Below are 14,445 nucleotides of genomic sequence, written 5' to 3'. Positions count from 1 at the left end.
AATAGGCGAGCCAATTTCTTGAAATAGCATTAATTCTATGGTGCTACATTTCATACAACGTGGGAGACATACATTGCATTGTACATTTGGAAAGGATCAATGTCGTTGAACACTGATATAGCCTAATCTGCCCATAAGGCTCTGCAATGTCCGCTAAGTGCCATGCTAGCTAGCTCCCACAGTGCAGGGCTTCCAGAGCATTCCTGTCCGTAAAACAATTAGCACACTGTACAGGCCAGCAATGCTGTAGCGCTCCACCGGGGAGCCCGAATGCTAACGTTGGCCTTGACAGAGGCCTATTGTCTGGGCCTGCATAGTTTTGACTGGCGAACAAGGGGCACTAGTGTCACTAAAATAACTCCTATAAGTATGGATTTTCAGCTCCTCGCTCAGTGAGATTCATCTGATTCCTGTTGAGGGCATCGGGAGGACGGTGCTGTCTGTGGAGTAGGGGGCACATCCTTTTTCTTCGATGTCGGTTTATTATATAGAGGAAACAATGGGACGACTTTATATCTTGATCGAATGTTCACTTACAATTGTTTGCCAAAGTCAAACGATTGCTTTGAAAACGTGGAATCCCAGATGTTAGTGGAATACCTGATACACTGTAATTTAAGTCAAATTTGTGTTTTATGTGACATTTCTAATTGTAGTACAAAGTAAAGCACTTTCTTAAGCAATCAACTGAGGCTTACGACACATATACACACACACACAAACAATCTGTATGCTAAAAGCTGCCATCAATCTCCACCTTTCATGATACATTCGCGTTTACGCAGAGGGCAGATGGAAAATAGTTCAACTAAATGTCATGATTTATATTTGCTTTTAAGCGTGTGTCAATCACACATCAGAGAGTACACAACAGTGAAAGACACCTCAGGAAGATTGAGGAGGGACAAGAGAGAGAGAAAGATAGAAGGATAGGAATTGAGTGTAGGGCCTTTGAAGCGCTGCGTGTTGTAATAAGCTGCCAGAGAATGGCCTCCACCTGGACAGCCATCTAATGACCACTTCCCCTAATGGATACCATGAAGACCCATTTAGAATAGTTAAAGTGATATGTACCCTTAATGCACGCCTTGCGGAAATGGCATGCATTTATGCATTTGCACTTCCTGCGTAACTCATAGCAGCAACAATAAATAAATAAAAAATAGGATTTGTAAAGGTTGCATGACGGAAGTTGAAATTTTGATTTTTTTTCCTGGAAAACACACAATACTGTGTGCACAGGACACACAGTATTCTTTGAAAAGACGTGTTGAATGTAGCTCTTTGAAGGAGGCTGAGTGCTACGTTTAGATAGATTCCATGGTGCTCGGTTTATTGACTTAGTTAAAGTTAGTTAAAATGGACTTCATATCTGTGTTGTAAATTGGCACAAGCTTACTGTCAACGCCAACGAACTAAATCCTTCATATTTCAATGAACATATCGTCTGACCCGTAGAAACGCTCAATCACCACAAAACATTACAGCAGTCTTAAGTATCGCACTGGTCTCTCTCTCTCACACTCTCTCTCTCTCTCTCTAGAAACTCCCCCATCCCCGCCCACCTCCTCATGTTTACTGTGTCTCAATATATCTACAATCTGTCATTATGTTCCGTATCTACTAACCCATAGAAACGCTCAATCACCACAAAACATTACAGCAGTCTTTAGTATCGCACTGGTCTCTCTCTCTCTCACACTCTCTCTTTACAAACTCCCCCATCCCTGCCCACCTCGTCATGTTTACTGTGTCTCAATATTTCTACAATCTGTCATTATGTTCTGTATCTACATCCAGAATAACACATTAATCATGCATCCACCATGAAGGTTTGGGTGTTTTTGTTCTGCATTCTGCTTGAAGGAATTGGCACATTCCTTTTGACGATTGGTTTTGTCAAAGGAATGAGTCCTTTTGTTGTATATATTATGTACAACAGAGGGACTCATTCCTTTGAATTGAATGCGTATGTTGTGTTCCTTCATAAGAAACACTTTTGTGTAGATCAATACGACCGCTGGACAACTTCTGGGACTATTTTCAAGATTAGTATTATTTTTATATTTTGTCTTAGCTTTGAAACTTTCTTATATAATGCGGGCCGCATGATTCTTCGTGAACTAGCGCCTGACAGTCTCTCCGTCCTGTCTCCCCACACTGTCTTCTATGTTTCTTGGACGGATTGTTACTGGGAATTTGTCGATAGTTTAAATGTTCTTTTCCCCCACTCTCCACCTCATCCCTAACTCTCCATCTCAAGCTGGTGTGTAGTGAGCGTTCTGGCGTCGATTGGTCGCCGTGCATCACCCAAGTGGGTGCTACATATTGGTGGTGGTTAGTGAGGTCCCCCCCTTCACTTTAGGCGTCTTTTGAGTGTTATTAATTCTTCATGTTTAACCTCTGTCTTATAACTTTATGCTCTGTAAGGTGACCTTGAGTGTCTTGAAAGGCGCCCTTTAAATAAAATTATTATTATTATTATTATTATTTATTATTCCCCGATTATGCATCCTGATTAAAACCTTGCAAAGGAATATCTCTCTCTTCCAACATCTTAATCTCTCCCTCACCCTCTCAATCTCTCCCTCTCTCGATAAACTAAGATATAACAACAGACCAATGGGTCAGATTTGAGCAAAAAAAACAAAGAAATGAGGAATCGATTTAATGCAAAGCCTTGTGGAAATTGCATTTGCACTTGTGCAGCTCAAGGATTAATAAGTTATTAATAGCCACTTCCGGTGTTTGTCTTTGCGATCCATGTGTTGATTTGTTTCAGCGTCCAGACTAACAAACTGCCGACCCCTAATGGCTGTGCTGTCAAGCCGCTGGGCAGCCTTGGGAGCCCAATGTGCTGTGGTTGTTAATTACACCTGGGGCCAAGGCGGCAGGCCCTCCCGAGCTGACGGGGGCCATCTTCATGCTTCATCTTCACAAACGCCTTCTAGTCAGCCATCCACCATTACTTGATGCTCTGTCTCTCGATCTCCTTTTCTCTCACTTTCCCCCTCTCACTTTCCCCCTCTCTCTCTCCCCCTCTCTCGCTACACTTCTCTCTCTCGCTACACTTCTCTCTCTCACACGCTAGGGATTGACGATAGTTTGGTTGAACTGTTTGGTGATCGTGAACTGTATCACGAGCAATACAGTTAATGTTCTGTGAATATAATATTTTTAGTGCGTTTCTTGTTCTTTTCGATCATTCGTTGAATTGTCAATATACATTCCGAAAATCGTAAATTGCCACAAACCTCCCGCACGCACGCGCTCACGCACACACCGACACGTCCTCCCACAAACCCCATCCAACTTAAGTGGAGACATGTTTACTATTCCAACGATCGATCCATCGCTAAGCTGAATTGATGGAGCTGCTCAATGGACCTTGCAGCCTATCCTTTCCAGGAAATCTTTCCCTCATTACAAAGTTTATCTTTTTCCCATCCTTCAGACCTTATTTGTCAGGAGCATATGGGAGGGAGCCAAAAGTCTTGTCCAGGGAAAAGGGCAAATAAAACACGAAGGAGGACGGCTCAAAACACAAAACATTGATGGAGAATACCCTCTCCATGTGATGGCACCGATACTCCAGGCTTATGTGATGAAGTGGTGAAATGAGTGCAGGGTTTGGGGGGGGGGGGGGGGGGGGGGGGGCGGACAGAAAGTCGGTCATGATACTACATGTTTTTGTTCTTTGAGTCCATAGTGCTTCATTGAATACAGATATCATGAAAGAGCCTCTACTTTGAAACGATGGATGGCTTTCAATGCGGAGGTCCCCCATGCAGGCAAGAGCTGTGAGTGAAACTAAAGGGCCGCTTATCGAACCGAGCGTCATGTTTTGTTTTCTGTTCCCCTTTACATGGGTCATACATGGGTCATCTTGAATGCATCATGAATATTGCACTGGGTTATAGTGTTCGGATGACTCCCCGTGCTTCCAATGGCCTCTCCCAAACACTGAGATTTACATTTAGTGCATTAAGCAGACGCTTTTTTTCCAAAGCGACTTAAAATAAGTAGGTGAAACAATAAATCGCTGTTGGTACAGTAAAGATGTTCATAGAACCAAGTGCAAGTACTAACAATCGCTAGGCTAACCCATTCCCCGTGTATAGCAGTGATAGGTAGCTACTGCAGATGATACACAATGAAGTACTAAACATTCATCCTTGGCTTGGAGACCTATAAGGACAGCAAGGTCGGCACATGCAACCCTTGCATCAACCACATTGCTGTGTGCCATAAACACTCTTTTCAAGGTCTCTGACATTTATTGATGTTGGATAATACTGCTATGAAAACTCAACTAAAACTGTCTCAGGCCATGGGAAATGTCGAATTCTGCCATTGCAGATCAGATCTAATTCACATTGACAGCCCGTGAGAGCAGGTCAACGACGCTCCCTGTAGTGCAGATTTAGAGTGAATATTTATCTTGCTCTGATCAGAGCGAAAAACAGAACAAAATGTCGGCACTCCACCACCACTGGCCTCTGCAGCTGCTTTGCTCCACCACTCCCTGGCAGCTACAAGGGGGAAGAAGAGAAAACAAGTGCTTGGCAAACCCTCTGTGTTCTCTGCACATGTCTTCCCCCCCCCCCCAGCTCCAGTATGTGTGGTTCTGAGCACCAGCTTCCGAGAACAATGACAGTGGTGGGACTCATGGGAATGGGAAGTATTTGTTTGGGACAAACAAGAAGAAGAAGAAGATGAAGAACTGCAAGTATGTGGCCGCTGATCAGATCCTCCCACGCGGAACCGGCAGAATTCATTATGTATCCACCAACACCCACTGGCATCGGGGGGGAAAAAGCGCCCCTCTGTCTCTGACGACCGCATCAGGCATTCAGGCGAGGCGTTTTTCCCTGTGGAGACAGTTTCACTGGCGGGGAGATGAACATCTGCAGCACATGTGGGACTAGGATTGCTGCTTGATTTCATATTTTGGGTTTTACCCCCTGGTCTCCTGCCACAAGCCAGTGTGCAACCTGTCACCATGCACTTTCTCTTCCTCACGTCAAGCAAGGTGTGTGCCATGCCCGATGATGAAACAGGATTAACGGGGTACAAAATGTCAACACTAAAAGGGTAAAGGTTCTGAACTTGATAAAGTTCCAAATTCTTTTTGACACAATTGTATTTTTAGCATTCAAGCACAAATCAGTTAGGGCCAAGAGAGAGTAGGTTCCGCAGTTTGAGTAACCCGGAGAAAGCAACAAAATTAACAACGTTTGGACTAATTCAAGTTGTGCAGAGTGCAGATAAGTAAAAAGCAGACAACCGTGACAGCTGAAGCTAACATACGTGGATCTGATTTTTGTTGCATGGCTGTTTTTCATAAAGCCAACTATTCCAATCATGATGAATATGTCAATCAATGTTTTGGACGTGATCAAATTAATAAATAGATAACTGCTGGAACTGCTTGTTGAGCCTTGGGGTGCAACGGGTGCGTCAAGCAGAATCCTGAGTCATATCCCAATGGTGGAGGCATTTATCCTCTGAGATGTAGAATTCTGTCAAATTCTGTCCAAGACAGATCAATAAGTGGGCTGCTAGACCCCCCAGGACTAGGGTCTAAAACTGGCAGGTCTTTGGAAAACGAAAGATTCTAAAGAGGCTATTTAAGACACACACTGTCATCCCCTCTATTGTTAGACTGTTTCTACTCTTTAAAAATAAATTCAGATAAATGTGGAATGTCTGGGTTACAACATGCATTTCACTCATCATTCAGGGTATAATATCAAGAACGAAGAAGCCTAGGATCATATGTTTGCAACTGGTTGCTTGCAAAAGAATATGCAAAAAACTAAAATCTATGATTGGATTGCATTACTTGATCTTGGAAAACCTCTGTCTCTAAGTTGAATACCAATGGCCATTAAAGAGGGCACTTTAACAACCCTATATGTTGACGGCTATCTTTTCTGATCTGTGAAACTTTCCATATCAGATCCCAAACGCAGGCAGATTGCGAGCTGCCTACATCGCTCGGCCCATCAATCCCACTGCAGCGCTGTCGGGACAATGGAAAACTCAAAGAGGATCGCGGAGTAACTTCTGTCCACCACAATGGTCGTTGTCAAGCCAGGGGACAATGCAGCTTTATGCTACGTCCCAAGCATTTCTCTTTTACTCTCTGAGCCACGCTTTGTCTTTTCTCACATTTCATCCAACAGCTGTAGCTTATCCAATCAATAGGTGAGAGGTATAAAGTGCAAACAAGACTTTCATTACTCCACTTCCTTCATTGTATTAATATCAGTGGGCGCCGTGACTTTAGGTGGTGAGTAATGCCGGGTTCGCGGGTCTGTGGGGTGATGAGCGAGCCGGGGCAGGGAGGGAATGAGCTCCTCTTTGAGGATGGCGGTGGTGTCATCGCTCTTGTCCTCAGGGACCTTTTCTCAGCCAGGGATGCTCAAACACACACACTAAAACAAACACAAGGAAACACACAGTGTGTACCCACACACACACACACACACACACACACACACTCACACACACACACACACTCAGAGCCAGAGGGCACGAATAACGTTGTCGTAAATTGTGTGCAAGCAGGACTCTCTCTCTTCCAACGCTGCGATTTTAAGGATGAGTCCAGAGTCCCTGGTGTCACTGCTGGTGAATGAACCGCACATCCTGGGAGTTTAGGCCGAGTGTGAAGCGCTGCCGGTTGACAACACTATTACAATTCCCCCTTGACTGATTCTAAGATATCTGCACCGTTGACACGGAGGATAAAGGATTTGTTCTGCCGCACAGTTCAATAACAACACTAACGCTTCCCCAGGGCCCAACAACAAACAAATATTTTAGAGCAAATCTCACAGACGCACGCACATTTACACACATACGCATACACACACACACACGCACACGCACACACACGCACACAAACAGACGTATGCACACACGATGCATGTCGAGTGTAGAAGGCTCAGTAGGAGAATAGTATGTTTGGCAGCCATGTACATGTACACCCACCCACACATGCTTGCATACACACACACACACACACACACACACACACACACACACACACACACACACACACACACACACACACACACACACACACACACACACACACACACACACACACACACACACACACACACACTCTCACACACACACACAAGCACCGCACACTCAATTAAATCCCATGTACACACACACACACGCACTCACGCACACAAACAAACACACAGGCTATTACACAGACATGGACTTGCCAGATGGTCAAGACGAGATGACGTCATTGCTATCTATTTCAAGGCTTTACAAAAAGATATACACAAACATAGTTGGACCAGGCTTTTTTTTGGGGGCAGGGCCTGCGATATACGTTTATTTATGAGTTAAATGTTCTTGTGCCCAGTGTCTGTCAGTGATTGAAAAAAATAAAAAGCAAGACGGACTTACAGAGGGCAAGAGAGGACAGATGTAGAAGAGAACGAGGGTGGAAAGGAGTGAAAGAGGCGAGAAATCGAAACAATGAGGTCAAACCAGTGAACGCTAGGGCACTGAGAGACGTTGCCGCTAACAATCAGATCTTTCAAGACGGGAGAGAAGAGCTAGTGGCCAGAGGCCGGAGGCAGTACCAGCGAGTGTTAGCCTCAGCCACAGAGACAAATGACTGGGCCAACACACTTGTACATGGCTGCCAAACATACTGTTCTCCCACTGAGCCTCATACACTCGACATGCATCGTTAAGACATGCACTTTAACGCACGTGCGCGCACATACACACACGCGCGCGCGCATGGACACCCACTGCGCAAATCAATGTGACATCTCACACTTATTGTGCTGTTATGTGCAAAACACAAATATAGCAATGCCAAAACCAGTTGACTGAAGCTACTCTCACATTCAATTTGTGTTGATCAATGTTAGCGGTTTCTAAACCGATGAGCCTGTGTGTCAGGATCACCAGGCCTGTGGTGGGGTTGTCATGACAACCAGTCACTCCATCACATTAACCAACGGAGGGAGCCACCTCAACGCCAGGATAGATTCATTCAACCTGTACGAAGCAGTTGCAGCAATTGGTGAAAAACAAAAAACAAAAACACAGCATACCTTCAGTCATCCAAACTACATATTGGCCTTTTTGCGAGCCTAGGAAACCCAGCCCTACACATCCATACAGCGCGACTCTAACTTTGCCTGGAGATGGAGAGGTCTTCTGGTACGAATTATATAGGAGTTCCTTTTAATTATCAATTATGAAATGAAGGGATACGTAGGGGGAAATTTGATTCATAAAGACCCCTCTGCTTTGATTCTGCAATCTGACCTTTGAGCCTTCAGGCCTCACAATAAAATTTGTAATGAGCAGACAGCTCTCTCAGCTCTCTCCAGCCCCGTCTCTCTCTCTCTCTCTAGCACTGGCTCTCTCTCTCTACAGCCCTATCTCTCTCTCTCTCTCCAGCCCATCTCTCTCTCTCTCTACAGCCCTATCTCTCTCTCTCTCTCCAGCCCATCTCTCTCTCTCTCTACAGCCCTATCTCTCTCTCTCTCTACAGCCCTATCTCTCTCTACAGCCCTATCTCTCTCTACAGCCCTATCTCTCTCTCTCTCTACAGCCCTATCTCTCTCTCTCCAGCCCTATCTCTCTCTCTCTCTCTACAGCCCTATCTCTCTCTACAGCCCTATCTCTCTCTCTCTCTACAGCCCTATCTCTCTCTCTCCAGCCCTATCTCTCTCTCTCTCTCTCTCTACAGCCCTATCTCTCTCTCTCCAGCCCTATCTCTCTCTCTCTCTCTCTACAGCCCTATCTCTCTCTCTCTCTACAGCCCTATCTCTCTCTCTCTCTCTCTCTCTACAGCCCTATCTCTCTCTCTCTCTACAGCCCTATCTCTCTCTCTCTCCAGCCCTCTCTCTCTCTCTCCAGCCCTCTCTCTCTCTCTCCAGCCCTCTCTCTCTCTCTCTCCAGCCTTATCTCTCTCCACCCCTATCTCTCTCTCTCCAGCCTTGTCTCTCTCTCTCCAGCCTTGTCTCTCTCTCCAGCCTTCTCTCTCTCTCCAGCCCTAGCTCTCCCTCGAGCCCTATCTCTCTCTCTAGCCTTATCTCTCTCTCTCTAGCCTTATCTCTCTCTCTCTAGCCTTATCTCTCTCTCTCTAGCCTTATCCCTCTCTCTAGCCTTTTCCGTCTCTCTCTAGCCCTATCTCTTTCTCTCCAGCCCTATCTCTCTTTCTCTCGCCTTATCTCTCTCTCTCTCCAGCCCTATCTCCCTCTCTCTCCAGCCCCATCTCTCTCTCTCCCGCCCTATCCAGTCCTCTCGAAACCTAGCCCTCTCTCTCGCCCTATACCTCTTCCTAAAGCCCTATCTCTCTCTCTCTCTCTCTCCAACCACTACAAACAAAATGAGTAGCCAGGAGATCCCCAAAATGCAATTAGAAAAACCTAGCCTCTTTAGACCCAAGTAAGGAACATAATTATTATTATCTGGTTCTTCCCATTCATTGGAGAATAGGCCGGTTTGTGAGCTACACTCGTGGGCCTATGGAGTGATAGAGACTATAATGCAGAATGACACATGCCTATTTAAAAGACAGAGGGCGACCGGAAGAATAATCTAAGGTGAGGCTGCTGACGCCAGACTACAAATGGGGCAGAGTAGTAGCACGCTACATAACCAATGTTTTGCATAAGAATGGAGTGACCTACCATAATAGAGCTTTGGTGACCTGTTACGATTCATCAATTCACTAAAAGACTCTTTTTGGGCTCAGGTGGTTTGGGGAGCGATAGGGGCAGGGAGGGGGGGGGTCTTTTTTTAAAAACAACGACTACAACAGCAACCCAACTCATTAGGGAGAAAGCACATCTCTTGCCGAGTGATGGGCGGAAGCTGCAGAAAAGCTCATCTTATCCGTCTTTGTTTTGTGCCAACGTGGATGAGAGAAAAGCCGTCCAGGCGCACAATAGTGGGGGTGTTGGGGGGGGCTCACTCTCTCTCTCTCGCTCACCACTCTGTTCTCCCTGCTTTCCCATTTTTCTTGTTTGGCTCCACTAAGCCTTAAAAAAAAAGCTACAAAAGAACACATTCCCTGAAAACTAAATGAAAAACAAAAATCCAGTGTATCCTTCCAACGCACTACGTCTGTGTGCGCTTGGGCTGGTTTTGTCTCCCATTCGTCAGCCATGACCCCCCCCCCCGGGGCCAAGGTGGTACGAGCACGCAGGCTCGCGGGCGGGCCGGGTATAGGGGCTGGGGGGGGGGGGGGGAGGGCTTATTGTGCTGAGAGCGGAGGCCTGGGTAATGGAGCCGTAATGGGCTTTTAACGGCCACGGCCACACTGTTTGCCCTTCCTCTGGGGAAAGTAGTGCAAACAGGAAGTGCAGCAGGAGACGTCCAGCGTCACTTGGAGTGACCCGGCTGAGTCACGGTACTGCGCTGATGACAACTCAAACAGAGCGGGGCCTCGGCAAAGCACCACTAACCGGGCGCTCGTAAACCACTCAGGACACGAAGAGTCCTCTTTGTTTTCCCCTTACACATTGGTAGAGTTAATCCAATGGCGGCGAATGATTGCAGCCTGGTCGCACAGATTGCAATCGGCTCCGAATCCGACGTTCCCCTTTATCTTGGAGGACAAACTGATAAGACGGCAGTATTTTTTACACACTCACAGAGAAAGCAGCGCTCTTGAAGCAAACAGGCGAGTTAAACATTAAGCGCAGTGTGTTCACGCGGCGTGGGGCTACTCAAACTTTGGGCGTCGTGTTGATGATGTGTTTTTTTTCTGAACATTAACCGTCCCCGTGACATTCGCTTGAACACCATAATATTTTTTTTTTTTATGTTCTGAAACCTCGTTATAGCCACCCTTAATTTGCATAAAGTGGGCACTTAGAAAAATCTCAGGAGTCAGGGCCACTTTATCTCCTAGTGGTTACCATTTATATAATCATATAATGGAGCTAAACATCCATATTTTTGCTCCTCGCTAAGGACATGAGGCAGAGCTATTAAACGAGCTAGCTTCAAGGAGGTTTGCACCAAGAGTCTTTAGAAGATTTAGCCAATGAGAGCTTTTGGTTCTGCCTAAGTCTGAATCAATCAACTTCCAGGAGCCAATACGAGTCATAACACTTCAGCCATGCGGTTTGGAATGTCAACTCATGTTGGTAAGTAGTCCCCTGGGTTTACTGTAGAAGTAGCGGGGGGTTCATATCAATGATGTTGTCTCCCTCGAAAACACTAATGAAGACACATGGTTCTGCTGGAGGTTGTTTTGCCTCACACTAGCCCACTTTACTAGCTTCCCTTGATGCGGTAGGTATGTCAACCGCAATCATTGACATCTCAAGGAATGCATATTCAACAGTTCAGTTGAATGGTGTAATATGCATTCTCTGAGTGCTTGTTTGTGATTCTTGAGGAGCTTTCAACAAGGGTTTTCTTAATTAAACAAAAGGGTACCATTGAACTAGCAAATAGGCACGCTTCAAACGATACACAATTACATGCATAGACTAAAAACATGTATACTTTTGAAAATCCTGTCTCCAGACAGGTTGAAACGCTTTCATAGAAAACACAACGACTTTCATAGTGTTATTCTTGTGGTTTACGACAAAGATCTCCATTTTAAAGAGTATGCCTTTGGCATACTCTTTAAGAGTTCCTTTACCATGGCTGCGTAGTGGATTCTCCGTAGGCATCCAACTCCTAGCTCTTTCATTTGCATTCGATTGTGCCCTCATCTGCCGAGTGGAAGTACTACAAAGGCGCTTTCTGATTTTGCCGTCTCTTCACAGTAATAGAAATGAGGATGTAAAAGGGTTCAAATGGGGAAGTGAAGCTGGGATAGGGTCCTGGATCGGTCTCGCACCACTCCATACCTATATGCCTTTCAACCTTAAAAGGGATGTCACTGCATGGGACCTGCTTTGAAGGGAACTGTAGCTTTAGGGTAAAACCTGCGCTAGGTTTCACCTTTAACTTTGTTGAGGCATGGCAAGGCAACGGGCGGTACAGCAGAGCTAGGTTGAATCAGTGTTGGCACAGGTAGACATTAAACCATTAGAGTCATATCCATGCAATCAGGTAAAGAAAAAAAGGGTATTTATTCATTTGATCATTAACGCTCCGAAATGTGCACACTTGAATTACTCCTTTCTCACCAAACACTTCGTCTTGCGAGTCCGTTTCCACGGTTGCTGGTTCTTCAGCTGCCACCTCCTTCTGGTTGGCTTCGGGCTGGGGCGACGGAGCCTTTAAAGGAACACACGCAGAAAAACAGACAATCTGATTAAGGTTGTCATGAGGTGTCATGGCAACAGAGCAAAGGAAGCGTCGGAAGTTGAAAAAAGGGTAGAGTGGGTGGGGAGACAAAGAGAGAGCCGAGCCCTTTAATTCAGCTTAAAGAACTACCATCGCTTTTTTCAGATGCTTGTTCAATACATCTCAGTCTCACTTTTTATTGCCATTCACAACGTATTTCCTGGTTCTGTTATTCCGTATTCATGACTCGTTAGACCTGTGTCTAATGGCACGCACAAAGACACACACACACACACACAGACACACACGACAAGCCCTCACTTTATGTGTGGATAGAAAATTGCCTCAAAAAGCCTATTTCCAGGATCTATGCTGCCGTGACAAAGATTGCTTCCAGGATATGAGCTGCTGGGGATTGTGGTGTGTGTGTGTGTGTGTGTGTGTGTGTGTGTGTGTGTGTGTGTGTGTGTGTGTGTGTGTGTGTGTGTGTGTGTGTGTGTGTGTGTGTGTGTGTGTGTGTGTGTGTGTGTGTGTGTGTGTGTGTGTGTGTGTGTGTGTGTGTGTGTGTTAAAGTTAGCTCAGCAGGACAGGACTTTCAAGAGACGGGTCTTACAAGCAGGTACGATTTTTTCCAATGCACTATGTTAATGTGTACGGTGCCAATGTTTCGGAATACAATCAATAATCAATTTCCCCAAAAAAAAAAAAAGCCTGCCATTTTTACTAATGCACTGTCGTAGTTAGAAACAGGATTCAGGAAAAGTTGGTGAAGACCAGAATTAAAAGGCATTGGGCTGAACTGCGGATTACCTTCACCTCTCCGACAATTGAGGCGACAAACAAACAACCCCCAAACAAGCTCTATCTGAGGATAGAGAGTGTCAAGTCTGAACACTGATTGGAAACGGATGGGCTCAGATTGTCTTTCAGTTTGAATTATCGTGGAAGAAACAAGCATTTTCAAACCGATGTTCGCTGCAAAATAAGAAATCACTTTTGCTACAAGCTGCTGGTTGCTGTGATACAGCAATTTGACATGCAGCCCTAGGCTTACACTAACCATTTGAAACCAAGGATCCCACTGACAAAAGCTTTTATCTAGGATCATAGCATTGCCTCTTAACTCTTAGTTTAAAGACCATCATCAATCTTTTTCCCAGCAATTCCATAACAATCCCATTATGACTGTCGCCATCAAATTATGTTATTGGACCGTGGTTCTCTAGAGCAGGGGTACTCAAGTAGAAATGATGAGGGGCCACAATTTTTTTTTTCAGTGACTCAAGGGGCCGGTCGGTATACGTGTGACTGAGGCCGATATATGCTCTGTTTTAGACGGAACGCGTAAGCACGTAAGATACATAACCCCCCCTTGCGCGGTAAAATATCCCCCCTTACGTGCTTAAGTGCGTCGGCCAAAATTCCTGACTATGCGACTGAAACACTACGGCCCTACGCAGCTCGCAAAGCCTGTGATTGGCCAGCTAACCACATCCTTTCAGGAGTCTCACATTTCCGGTTTTACAGCATAATAGCGCCAATTTTAAAAGGCTGTGACAGAAGCGAATGAAGAATTTTGAAGAAGGAGAAGAAGAAAACACAAGAACAAATTATGATAATTATAAATATATACAAGCCAGCGATTTCCACTTCCACGCCCACAGATTCGTTCGTTGCTCCCCCTACTGTTCTGGCGGAGAATCCCCTTGCAACACGCGCAATCCTTAAGGAACCTTAAAGGAACCGTAAATCAAAACTTGTCTAAAACAAGTCCCTTGTGTAAATTACGTGCTTACGTCTCTGCGTCTTAAACGACCCTAAATCGGCCTTGACTGCTGCTGAGATGGACTGTCTGCCTCGAGTTTGGGAGGGCTGGAGCGGTCTGTGGGCTGGAGTGCTATCTGTTTATCGTTGCAACCCCCAGCCTCGTATTGAGATCGCGGCGCGCGGTTTCAAAATAAGAGCGCCCAGCACGATTTTTTTTTTTTTTTTTTTTTTTATAATTAAAAAAACTTTTCAAAACAGCTCGAGGGCCATTAATAGACACCCCGCGGGCCACAAAAGGCCCGCGGGCCGCTACTTGAGTATGACTGCTCTAGAGCCTCGAGAAACCACTCTTTTTCTTTTTTTTTTTAATAAACACTTTAGAAATATGTATGTTTAACAAGTTTGGTCTGCGGAGTTGATGTAATG

General features: G+C 45.4%; 1 protein-coding gene across 1 annotated transcript in view; it reads right to left on the bottom strand.

Annotated features, from left to right (window-relative positions):
- Positions 1 to 14,445, bottom strand: part of LOC130391832 (myelin basic protein-like) — a 34,247-nt gene that overhangs the window by 1,031 nt on the left and 18,771 nt on the right. The window contains exon 3 of the mRNA XM_056602137.1: positions 12,153 to 12,243. Coding sequence (XP_056458112.1) covers positions 12,153 to 12,243 — 91 coding nt within the window. The remainder of the gene's footprint in view (positions 1 to 12,152; positions 12,244 to 14,445) is intronic.

Source organism: Gadus chalcogrammus, chromosome 11 (assembly GCF_026213295.1).
Source record: "Gadus chalcogrammus isolate NIFS_2021 chromosome 11, NIFS_Gcha_1.0, whole genome shotgun sequence".
Classification (NCBI taxonomy): Eukaryota; Metazoa; Chordata; class Actinopteri; order Gadiformes; family Gadidae; genus Gadus; species Gadus chalcogrammus.
This window is presented reverse-complemented; position numbering and strand designations above follow the sequence as displayed.